Source organism: Urocampus carinirostris, chromosome 7 (assembly GCF_059441175.1).
Source record: "Urocampus carinirostris isolate Australia breed hairy pipefish chromosome 7, RoL_Ucar_1.0, whole genome shotgun sequence".
Classification (NCBI taxonomy): domain Eukaryota; kingdom Metazoa; phylum Chordata; class Actinopteri; order Syngnathiformes; family Syngnathidae; genus Urocampus; species Urocampus carinirostris.
In genome coordinates, this window is record NC_142355.1 from 26,663,324 (window position 1) to 26,676,464 (window position 13,141).

Here is a 13,141-nt window from a genome sequence, read left to right on the forward strand (position 1 = left end):
TAAAAGTTTTAATAGGTGTATTTTACTTGAAAAACAAGTTAAAAAGGTCTAGCTAAAGTGGCAAATATTTTGGTAAATTTCAGTTTTATTCACTGGGAGATCATTTTACTCATGTTAAGTTTTTAATAAACAAAAGTTTTAATAGATGTATTTTACTTGAAAAACAAGTTTAAAAGGTCTAGCTAAAGTGGCAAATATTTTGGTAAATTTCAGTTTTATTCTTATTGTACTGGGAAAACAATTCAAAAATATAATGATGCTAGGAGATAATTTAGATTATTTATTTTATTTTTAATGTTTCAATAATATCTTTCTATTTTCGTATAATATATATTTTGTATGTTGTCTAAAAATCAGTTATAAATATAGTGAAGAAGTGTCATGATAACTCATTACACTCACCTGTGCCTGGTCGTTTGGTGCAGGCTGCTGCTGGTTACCTGATTGGTTTCCCGTCCTACTTAAGCTCAGTCCATTCACTCACCCGTTGTCAGTCCGTCAGCAAACCTCTGTTTTCACAAGGCAAGCAATTTTCACTCTGACTCCTGTCGGTCCCGTTTTGTCACCCGTTTTCCACTCGTCCGTTCCTGATTTCCCCGTTTGTCTCCTGCTCCGACCCGTTTTTTGACCCTGACCACGTTTTGATCTCCCGTCCCGGCTAACGACCCGTTTTTTTTTTTTACCCTGATCACGTTCTGATCTCCCGTCCCGGCTAACGACTTGTTTATCCGTCTAACTATGCTACGATCTCCCGCTCCGGAAGATCCACTCCCGCATTCGGAACACGCTCCGCCCCTGTGAGGAGCTTGCTTCCCGCGTCCAGCGAGCACCGGATCGCTGGCGCTCTCTTTCCTCTACATTTCAATAAACTTGTGAGTAACGTTACACATCTGGGTCCTACTTCTGTTCTGGTCGTGACAATAAGTATCATAATTTCATTGAGCAGAAAAAAGATTTTTAATAAACATAGATCGAAATAAACAATACACAACAGGATCATTTGTAGATTTTTATTGTTTCTTTACCAACCAGTTCCATTTTGATTCCTCACGTATAGCAACTAAACTTTAGATGTTGTTTCTAAGAAAAAATGAAAAATAAAAATAACCTCCAATAATCCCAAACCCTTAATCAGTCGCCATAAAGGGAGGCCACGCAGGATTAGACGTAGCTCTCATACACGATTGAATTTAAGCGCCACATTTTTCAGCAAAAACAAAATTGAAAAAAGAAAGTAAATGTTGCCATGTTTCAAGGCAATCATGCATTTGGCAAGCCTTTGCGCTGATCTATTGCATGGAAGGGGAGAAACTGTGAGAAGCACTTTGCGGTGGACGCCGATCACAAAAAAAGGAATCGCGACTGTCGTCGAATCCGAACGCAGCATTTTTGTCCTCCGATTGAGGGAAGTCCCAAGAAAAGAGGAAAATGGACACACGGCAATGATAATGTAGGGGAAAAAAAATCACCATGAGACTCACTTGTTTCATGACAGTAAAATACGGTAGTAAGAGGAGCTAGGCAACAGCGACTTTAGCACACAATGCTAGTTTCCACTTAGCAGTGAAGGTTGGTTCGGTTTACCTTGGGCAGGGGTGAGTAGTTAAATGTTACATTTACGTGAGTAAGTATTGGGACATTTTGGACTTTTAGCAATATTTTCAAATCACGATAAGTTTTACTCTTACTTGAGTAGATGAGTGAAAATGAAACTGTAGTCTTATGCCGCTACATTAGGCTAAATTGAACCCGTTACTTAAATCCCCTCCGGGTAAGTACGCATCTGTCTGTCTCCGCCCAGGCGCATTAATTTTGTCAGAGACCTTCTTTCTTTTGTTTAGATTTGACCAGTGACCAAAACAACCACAAGATGGCACTTGTGAGCAGGGTTAGGAAGGTTTTTTTTTTTTTGTTTTTTTTTGGCATAGTTGCTTCGAGTGTTTTTTTACTTTTTGAGTATTGCTATCTCAATTGTATGATATTCTGCAAATTCAATAACGTTAAAAATCAAAAGCACTCTTATTTATCCATCTATTTTTCTATCTATCTATTATCAGCAAATGCTTTTCTATATAAGACAGGCCAAAATAAACACCTAATTTTCCAATCAGGCTAAAAAGTATTTGATAGTTTTTTTATTTATTTGATGGATATTCTTTAGACTGATATTATTCGAACTATAAGAAGTCAACATATTCAAATTGTGTTTGTCTTCAAATAATGTAGATTGTACAATACCTATACCAAGACCAGGTATCGTATTAGTACTAATACCAGCATTGGAATCGTTACTCGCAAAAATTTTGCAACCAAAAACTAAGACTTACAATTAGGTGAATACTGTATAATATTGTCAATGATTTAGTGCAATTACAAAAAAGTATTCAAGCTTTTTTTTTCTTTTTTTATGATCAGTCATATTTTTGAGGGGCATAGGAAGGGATTTTTATGTAATTGTGGTATCAAATCTGGCATCAGTATCAACTACTCAAAGGTTGAACATAGGTATTAATCTGCAAAAGTGGTATAGGACAACTGTAGCAATAAACCAGACATTTTCTGTATCAAGTAATCAGGGTAGGGTAGGGTTACTTTAACTTGACTACTTTCAATTACTTTTGGATTATTCAAATACCAAATATGCTAATAAAAGACAAAATAAATTAAATATGAATAAAAGTATGACCCACAACACGTGGTAAGCTTTCTCTCCTGGCTTTGATCTCTTTGATCTCCGGCAAAACGAACATAAAATGCGACAGAAACAAAATGAAAATAAATCCAAACAGCTTGCCAACATCGTTTTTTCCGTTCCATGTATTCCATTACTCCCCAAGCCTGCACAAAATTTAGTAATTTTATTCAAATTTAGTTTATTTTGTCATTTATTAGCATATTTGGTATTGGAGGAATGCAAAAGTAATTGAAAGTAATCAAGTTAAAGTAACCCTACCCAACTTTGCATGTAATCTACATGTTTTTCCATTTACATGAACATGCACCAGTTTTTCTATGCCGGACGGAGCATGACACTTATCATTTGGATTTCCCCAATTTTTCTGTGCTAAACCAAACTGTACTTAACTGCTAGGCGGATACATTTTTTTAAAATGATACAGCCAAAGCAAAATGTTATTGTGTCGGTAGTTTCTCAAATATTGCCTTACCTTTCCCCAAAAAATAAAATAAAAAATAGCCAACCAAGTTCACCTGAACGTCGATCTGCACGTAGCATTGACCCAATTTTGTACACGTTGTTAAAATTGCTAATCTGTGCTCATCCAAAACGTACTCTAATAAATTTAATCCGCTCGGAGTTACGTGCCAGAACAGTAGATGGCTTTTCCCGTCCATGCATCTGCTTTTGTGCTTCCCTGCTTGGTGATGTTACAGCAGTTTGTTTGGCAGTGTCGGCAATTCGCATCGTAAACGTTGGCGGCCCGTATCGTCTCGGAGATCGGAGTGTTTTCTGCAACCCTAAGTACACTTTAAATACAAACTGAGATGATTGATACAAAAACAAGTAGAACATTGATAAAAAAGAACAGCCTACATCTGTACATGGATCCCAAAATTTGGGGGTAAGAATCATTATTGTATACTGAACTACCGTATTTCCTCAAACAATAGTCAAAATAAACACAGCGCCTTAAATAAATCCTTTCCACAACTTAAATTCGGAAATGTCAAATTTGGAGAGGAAATGTAAATATATTATATATTTTTTATTCTTCTAATAAATAACATTTCAAATATTAGGTATCATTATTGAGATATATACATTATTCTTCTACAAGCTAATGTGTACAATTACGACCCTCCTCCTAAAAAACTGTTACTTTACGGCCACTATATAAAGGAAATACGGTCAAATTCTGTGACTTTTTTTTTTTTAATACAGTACAACGGGTACGTTCACATGCAGGCAATAATATGGTTGGAAATAAACAGTTGCCCCTATTTTGATTATGTAAAGCCATGTTAACGCAGACAAAAATCAGTCCAACTGCAAGTATTTTGATTGCATGAATAGGTTAGTCATTTTACTTTAAGATTATACGTATTTAAGTAATCTTATTGCTTGTACACACGCACACTCTTCCTCATTCAGCATATTTTTATGCCATAAAGCACTGTAGGGCTTGTAATACAGAGATGAATGATGCACGCAAACTCAAGTGTTTGGGTTGTTTTCTCCTGACGACTTAAAATGCTATAGTCTGTATATAGTGGATTCCACTGTTGGATCCATCCATATAAATTGTGTAAGTCTGTGCTTTTGGTAAGACAGGTACGAGCACATCTTGTAAACATATGTATACGCATCAATGGAGATCACTTTTGGAGTGTGGAGGAAGCAGGCAGGCTATTGGCTATTTGGTGAGTGACATGAATGAAAATTTATTTTATTTAATGTCAAAAGTAAAAAGTGAAAACGACATGTGCAGCCTATACACAACGATGTCGCTCGTTATTCACCCTTGTAATCAGAATATTTGCAAACGGCATACGGGGTTAGGTAAAATAATTTTTTTGCTTCAAAAATTGAACTTAAGATCGCAGACTATTCCCTGCATGTAAACGTGGTCGATGTTGCTTGAGCTTTGCTTTGACTGTATCCACATAACTAGGCTCCACTTCAATGTGAGTATGAAACACAAACAGGAAGTAAAGCGTGGGTAAAGAAAAACATTTACAGTATATAGATATTGTTAAACGTGTGCACTTAATTTTCACAGAGGATTGTTGGATTCCAAAATAATGGATATTTGTTTAAAAAAAAACTCACTAGTTTTAAAGACGTCAATGTGAAAAATAAGTGCACACATTTACGTAAGGCATATTTCTGAAAAGTTAACAAAGCTCCTTTTCAACCCCCAAAGATTTGTGGATAAATAAGGGATGCCCATTTCCAACGTGTTTCCGTTCTTTCCCGCAAATATCTTGCAGAGAGGGGAAAAGTCAGGATGAGTGGAATTGAACATTATTGGAAAGAGTTCCAAAAAGTCCTTCGAGGCAGCCGGCCGGAAAAGAGACAACCCTTTCGCTACATTCAGAGGTTCAGGCAGAGGACGGCCATCAAGAGTAAGCTGAGTGTGCTGAGAGGAAAGGCGGACGTGGCGCTTCCTCCTGGACATAGAAAAATCACTCTCAGGTTTTTGATCGCTGTCAAAAATTAAAACTTAGCTTTGACTCAGGATTTAAATAGCTTTTCCTAGAAAATTAAATTGAACCTTTGCCTCTGAGCTAAGTCAATACATTGAATCTATTGATTTTCAGCAGGTAAACGTTTTAAAGTAAACAAGGGTAAAGCACAAGTTAGAGCTTCAAGTATCTAAGCTCTTAAAAAACGGTAAATAAATTGCATTCATAAAGCACTTTATCCGTCACTGGGGGCCTCCAAGGCTATTTACAAGACATTTCACACTTTACTCATTCACACAAACATTCACACACCGATAGCAGAGCCAGCCATGCTAAGTGAGTATCCATATATCGGAAGCATTAGGGGTTCAATGTCTTGTTCAAAGACTCATCGACATTTAACCCGAAAGAGCCGGGCATCAACATCTTTGGTCCCAAGACCTGAGCTAATGCCGCCACATTTAACACGAGAATTGAAGCTAAAACCCAAGATTTAAAACAGCTTTAAAAAATTTAACTCCAAAATCTCCTAGCATATGAATAGTTTGCAAATGAGTATGTTTTTAGAGCTTCAATGTCGAGGAGTTAAAGTTTTAAAGCTACTCAATAGTCGATACAATGTTCAACTCTTTTAACTTGTGAAGGCTTTAACGCGAGAGTCAAAACTAAAACTCAGTAGCAGGAAAGCTTTAACTCAGAAAGGTCCTTAAAGCTTTGAAGATAGAGTTAGAACTACAGTATAGATAAAGCCTGAAGGAATGAAAACTTCTTTAACTCTTGCATTTTGGGATAAACTACGGCCCTAATGCTTTTGGAGTTCAAGTTTTAACAATGCTTTAACTGTTGAGTAGCTTTACACTTTACGGGGCTTTAAGAATTAAAACTTTAAAGTTGCTCTAACTCTTGAGTTTAAGTTTAAACTCTTGAAGGCCCTTCAAGTCACAGAGCTCTATAGTTCAAGATTTGAAGCAGTTTTAAACCAGTAACTTTGACAGCATCAGTGAATTTCTTGATTATTTTGGGGTGGTTTGCCACATTGGTAAAAAACGAATTCACGGTTACCTGAGACGAAGATTTGCGACACGGCCCCGTCGCCTCCCTCCGTATACGCTCGAACCTCAACCACGTAGGTCTCATTTTCGTAGATCGGGAGCTCGATGTGCCGCCGATTGGTCATGTACAAGGTGCCCGTCAATTGACCCTGCGGCCTGTACAGCACCTGCACCAAAATACGATTAATACCGAATACCTAAGCCAGGTCGGATTGATTCCGTCGATTTGGGCGCTCACTTTGTAACCGTCGACAGGGGCTTCATTTATTCGCGTCTCCACGTGCTCCCAGGCAACGTTTACAGACTTGCCCTTCATTTTTTTGCTGATGATTCGAGGGGCTTGACCGGGAGCTATGGAAACAAATGAGGATAAATAAGCCAAACCTCAAAATTATAGAAACATATAATTGTTTCAGCCTTACAACGTTTTTTTTCTAAAGAGTTTATATTTATGCATTCAACTACTGGCTATAAACTATTCAAAATCCATCCATCCATCCATCCATTACCTGCACCGCTTATCCTCAGTAGGGTCGCGGGGGCGCTGGAGCCCATCCCAGCTATCTTCGGGCAGTGGGCAGGGGACACCCTGAACTGGTTGCCAGCCAATTGCAGGGCACACAGGGACAGACAATTCGCTCGCTCATTCACACCTAGGGACAATTTGAAACAGCCAATTGACCTAACATGCATGTTTTTTTTTGGGAATGTGGGAGGAAACCGGAGTGCCCGGAGGAAACCCACGCAAGCACGGGGAGAACATGCAAACTCCACACAGGAGGTTTGATCTCACGACCCTCAGAACTGTGCCGCACACGCGCTAACCACTGCGCCGCCGTGCTGCCCTATTCAAAATCCTTGTTTTTTTAATTAGCCACTGACAAGAAAAAAACATAATTCTGAGTTCATACATAGCAAAGACTTATGTAACAACCCAGACTACACCCTACTCCTCCTCACACACAATCTGAGAACAATTGAGACGCTTCACATCAATATATTTATTTGACATCAGTTACTACTTTCCTACTAACTTCAGTTACAATGGGCTAGCAATGGAGATGTTTAAAAAATATATATTATTCCAATATAATCATTTTTTCTCATTCCTATGAAGTATAATATAATTTGAAAGGTCTGCAATCTTTGTGTATTTGCTTATATGGTTTTAGAAGTGGGCGGCACGCCAGCTGAGTGGTTAGCGTGTCCGCAGCACAGTTCTGAGGTCAAGGATTCAAATCCAGCTTAAAGCTTTCCTGTGCAGAGTTTGCATGTTCTCCCTTTGCTTGCATGGGTTTCCTCCAGGCACTCAGTTTTCCTCCCACATTGAGAATTTCCCTTCGGGGATGAATAAAGTATCTATCTATCTAAAAACATGCATGCTAGGTTAATTGGCTGGTCCAAATTGTCCCCTAGGTGTGATACAACAAGTGAATCTCTGTGTGCCCTGCAACCAGTTTAGGGTGTCCCAGCTACCTGAAGATATTTGGGATGAGCTCCAGCACCCCCGCGACCCTACTGAGGATAAGCAGTGCAGATAATGGATAGATGGCTTTAAAAGTAATATTATTATTCTAATACTTTTATTTTAGTTTTTCAATTTGATTGTATCATTTAACTACAAGTTTAGACAATTAGTAATAGTGTTAATTTACGTTATTAACTTGTGCATGTATTGAATTCTAAATATGAGTGCAATCTCATTTATTTACTATTTGCAATAAAAAGATAAATAAATGTACATTAGAATGGTTTAAATTAAATTGAACCAATTATGGCAGTTGTAGCAGGTATTGAATGCCCTCCAGCTAGATTTCTATTTCTTATTGTTTTCTTATCTTTTTTTGCCATGTCTAATCTTGTTGCATAGATTGTTTCACTCCATTGGTATCAATAACATAAAGACAATTTAATTGAAATAAGAAAGAAAAATCAAACTGATCTAATGCAAACTGTAAAAGAAACACATTCACAGGGATGTGATTTGACCAAAGTGAAATTATCTGAAAATTAGGCGGGGGTCTGGGGGCCGCGGGCACCCAGCTAGGTCCAGGGCAGTGCCCTGGTCGGGGGACAAGTGGGGCGAAGCCCCCCGGAGCTCATGGGTTTTACGTTTTTTTAAGTACTTTCAATCCACTCAGATGACAAAGAAATAGACAAAACAACAGCATCAATTTTCAATGTATTTTGAACTATCCCATATAAAATTACAGTTTAAGTCAACTCAAAATCAGTCACATTAAAAAACATTGGACTGCCTTTGCTTTTAAAAACTATCACTGAGAATATCATCATATCTAACTCATGTGATTACTAAGTTAACACATAAATCATGTTGAAGAGTTCAAATTTCATGAAGAAATAATTGTATCATGACCAAATGAAAAGTAACTCATATTAGAACATACCACAAATGTCTTTGTTATAGCAGAAGATGTTATCTATAAATGAAAGTACAATAAGTATAGGCCCTACAGTAAAGTGTTGGTGTAATGTACACATGAAAATCTAGTATTGTAATTGTTAAATATTTATGGCCATTTTTATTACGTTATAATATTTTCGAAAAAAAGGGAAAAACTGTCAAATAAATTTGAAAAGTTTATCACCTACCTCAAAATTCACGACTCTATCAGCAACTGGTACAGGTTTTTGGGGTGGATCACGTCTCTCTATTACCGCTTCCGTTTGTGGTGTCAATAAGGGATGGAGGCCTTAAAGTTTTGGAGTTTTCGTTTGGGCACCGAAACTACCAGCGATGGAATCATTTGTTGTTCTTGACTGGAGTTCTTTCACGTGTTTTTTGCTCTTTGCGTGACTTTCAAGAGCTTTGAAACCTCTCCCACCATAGACAATGGTATCATGGCATCAAATGCAAAGCGCTTTCCCGGCACGATCGATCTTCCGAATAAAGTCACTGAACAAATTCGTCACAGTCTTCTTTCCAACATTTGTAGATAATTCCTTCTCCAACCAGTCCGATCGAAACTTGTTTTTTACGATCTTATCAATTTCTTTACCTCGCGGAGCATCTTTGCGTTCGATCTCGGACATCTTTCTTTAAACACTCGGCAAAAACGTGTGAGAAATGAACAATGGCATACCCCTACGCCTTTATAACAAGCGCGTTTATTGGTCAACACGGAGACTTCAACCAATCGCAAGTACGTTTCATTTCAGTTACGGAAACACTAAAATGGAATGCTGTAGAGACGAAATCATTTTTTTTTACCAATTAAAAAATCGGAAATCTTAAAATTTTATTTTTGGAGATAAAAAAAGCGGAATTCCGCGAATTAGCGGAAAAATCACATCCCTGACATTCAGGAAATAAGCGGGTAGGCCAGGCTGATACTTTCCAGCGATACTAAGAAATCTGATGAAAGATCTATCCTTAGTTTTGCTCATCCATCAATCAATATCATCTCTTTTACAAAGAAAGGGGTTGACCTCAAAACACTTTCGCCATTGTGGTAAAAACAAAGCAAACGCGTTATTAAAAAAAAAAAAAAAACTTGTATTGATGTCAAATGAGGTGATAGTGAACATCCCTTAGCTTTCTTGGCAAACCACGAACAGACATTACATAATATCGAAACGTTCCAACGTACGTGGTTTCTTGGTGTGGATCTCCATTCGCTCGCTGGCCGGCCCGTACCCCGCAGAATTATAACCCCGGATCTCCAGGAGGTAAAGGGAGTCGGGCTTCATCCCATCCACCCTCGTATGGTTTTCCCGATTGGACGCTACCACTCTGAGGGCCCTGCCTTCGCCGTCCTCCTTTTTTCTCCAGTACTTCACCTGATCACCAAATGTGGAAAACCAGGTAATCAGTGTATAATTTTCACCATTTGAAGTGGTTGTAGCGTAGAATAGGTGCGTATATTTGAAAGACATACTGTGGAAGCCTGAAAGACACCAAATTGTAAAAATACTTCCATACTTTTTTGCGCTAGCAAGGATTCATTTATGCCATCGATAGTACATGAAAGCTGGTGTTAATCTGCTCAAGTGACAGCAAAAGACTGAATAGGCTGGATACCCCTGGAGCAGCAGAAAAGAGCCAAGAGCTGGATTTGGTCAGAGCTGGTTTAAGTGGCTTACTATAGAGGCTAGCAGGAGAAAATACTAAAAAGGTCTGTTTAATATTACAAGAGCAAACCAGATTATGTCAAGTGTCTGGACCCGAAATCAAGGAATTCAGAAACTTTTTCTTGCATGACCGGTTATGAAACACAAAAGACACTTAAGGAGGAAGCAGGAGCAGCTAACAACAACATCAGAGGCTAGCAGCGAGCCGCAACCTTTCGCTAAGTGGCTAACATGAGTGGCTAAAGAGTGAAACAGTGGAAATAAAGGTGACAAATGCCTGAATCATTCAGTGACCGTCACATGCAGGGTTTAGCTGCGAAAGGTAAGTGGTCCTCAAGTGCTAAAAAAACAACGGGTCAAGCCACCTTTGAGAAAATCGACAATTGGGTTTCTGTAGTAGTAAAATGGCGGCTAAGTAAGTGATCTTCTCCAAACATTTTCTGAAGTTGTGTAGTATGATTAAAAATTTCCAAATGTACAGAGTCTTCTAACTAAATTACCTTCATGTGTTTTCCTATTATTTGAATTAAACAAATGACACCACTTGTAGCCACTATATAATATTGATACCATTAAAGTTTAGTAGATATTCATATTAGTGGGAAAATACATTAATGGATTCTGAACTTGCAGTAATAACAGGTGAGCCCAAACCTCCAATCACAAATTCCAACCTGTTTCAAAAGCCTTCCCCTGAGCCTTTTCTTTGTATTAGGTTACCTAGCTTATAAGAGCACATCTGCCCTTAACGGTGTGGATATCAAAGATCAGTAACATGATTGGCCAATAATAACAGTGATGTAAACTGTGCATAATAGTGAAAACATCGTACAAAACCATACTTGGCAATCTTTTGACATTAAAAAGTGGTAGATTTTATTGCACACCCTATTTGTGCGAAAAACACTCCATCTCCTGAATATATTAAAATAAAAAATAATAATGCACAAAAACTTCAGAATAAGGCAGCCATACACTAAAATACTAATCTTGAGTCAAGATTATTTTTTGCTGTGTATATTTGAAAAAAAACGGTAGCTGTTTTGTAAAATCGATTGGCGATTTCTAGGAAAGAAAAAAAAAGTAACCTAACACATAAGGGGGTAGTGTTGGTGAGTATGCAACACGATGCAATAATAGTCAAAATAATAAACTAGCATCATTTGCAATCTCCTTTGCAGGTGTCCAATATAAAAAAAAACTGAAAAAAACGAATCAAATATATAAAGGTGCTTTAAAGTACAGTATGATGTTCCCCTACTAACGACCATTTGACTTCCGAAAAATGGTAGATACGAAAAACAAATTTGGGATGTCTAAAAATATCCGGACATTGCTGTAGGATAGATTTTGTATTGTGCACCTTTTTCTGAGTAAATGAGATAACTGTAGTGCTTCTTTCCGCCACTACCAGCGTGTGGCGCTGCGAAAGGTCACCCAGCATCCACCCTGAAGAAATCCGCTTCCTCTTCCTAGTTTGTGTGTAAACATTCCATACTGTATATCCAGCACGCTAACAACTTTGACATTTTTATTGTTTAATATCTCGTGTAAAGGCGAGTCGTTTCTCTTGAAATAAAAGTGGAATAAGAAAGCTGGATGCAGTTGAGAAAATGGTGGGATCGATTTTTTTCGGCCACTTTTTACCAAGGAGGAGGAAGTCGCTGAACTCTTGAAACTCAACTTCTAAAAGTAAGTTAAACTTCACTTCATTCATCTTTATAGAGCATATCATTTGATGAAATTTTATTTTTTAGTACGAAACAAAACAGGTTTCTTATCCAAGCCTTAAACATACTTATATAAGCTTCAAACATACAAAATATAGCACTGAAGCCATTTACGAACAAATTCAACTTACGAACGACCTATCTCGTTCATAAGTAGGGCAGCATCTGTATTGCGAGTTTTTTGGGTCCTGTGTGAATTTTTCGGATTTTTTTCGACTGACCTGGTACCCGTCGATGTTGCCCATGGGGATGGGCGACCACCATACGACAGCTTCAGTGGCAGACAGAGCTTTACCGTCGACGCTTCCGGGGGCTTCTGTGGGCACTACAACAAAACACAGAACGACAGCTTTCAAAATACATTCCCGTGATTGGACTATTTGGGGATTTGGGACAAAGTTGTGCTTGCACGCATCTTAAAAACCACGAGACTGATTTTTCAGTTTTTCCAAAAGTATTTCAGAAAAATAGGATCAGTTTAAAAACTATTCAACTCAGTAAATGGGCTGGTACCGAGTTAAAGAATAAAGGATAGCATGGAATGTGTTTATCAAATATGAATGGAATTTCCCATTAATCAGCAGCTATTTCTATCTATCCATCTATCTATCTACCTTGGTCATATCCCTCAAGAGGGGTGACCGACAAGCACATACAATAACAAAGAAATTAAAAAAGGGAAAAAAATAGCAAAAAACACACACAAACGTTTTGGACCATGGCCAACCGAAATGCCCAAACACCCAAACAAGTTAGGCACCTCAGCATCTAAGTTGGTCAAGCTTTCATACCTCCAGATGAAACGGCACACAAGAAAGCGGCCATGTCACTCGGGTCAGGGTGACACAACACACTCTTTTTGTTCCGGCAGACACAGCACAGGAAATGGTGCCCTTAGAACCCTAGTTGTTCAGGGATCCAACCAACCAACCATTTCATAGTTTTATATTTAGCTTATATGCAAGTATATGGTTGGTTGGTTGGAACCGCTAGGGTTGTAGGGGCACCATTTGCTGTGGTGTGTCTTGGGCAAGTACAGCCTGGTGGCACCCAACCCTCTTCAAGCTAACAAATGTTTCTACCTCGGCCCAAACCCGGGACCTTTCGCGTGCTAACGCGCTA

The 13,141-nt window shown here is 38.3% G+C and overlaps 1 protein-coding gene across 1 annotated transcript in view; it reads right to left on the bottom strand.

Moving 5' to 3' along the window:
- Window positions 1-996: 996 nt before the first annotated feature.
- cntn1a (contactin 1a) overlaps window positions 997-13,141 on the bottom strand; it is a 126,080-nt gene continuing 113,935 nt past the window's right edge. Inside the window, exons 20-24 of the mRNA XM_088340386.1 lie at window positions 12,241-12,344; window positions 9,809-9,998; window positions 6,436-6,548; window positions 6,208-6,364; window positions 997-5,130 (exon numbers count right to left, since the gene is read on the bottom strand). Coding sequence (XP_088196512.1) covers window positions 5,054-5,130; window positions 6,208-6,364; window positions 6,436-6,548; window positions 9,809-9,998; window positions 12,241-12,344 — 641 coding nt within the window. The 3' untranslated portion in view covers window positions 997-5,053. The remainder of the gene's footprint in view (window positions 5,131-6,207; window positions 6,365-6,435; window positions 6,549-9,808; window positions 9,999-12,240; window positions 12,345-13,141) is intronic.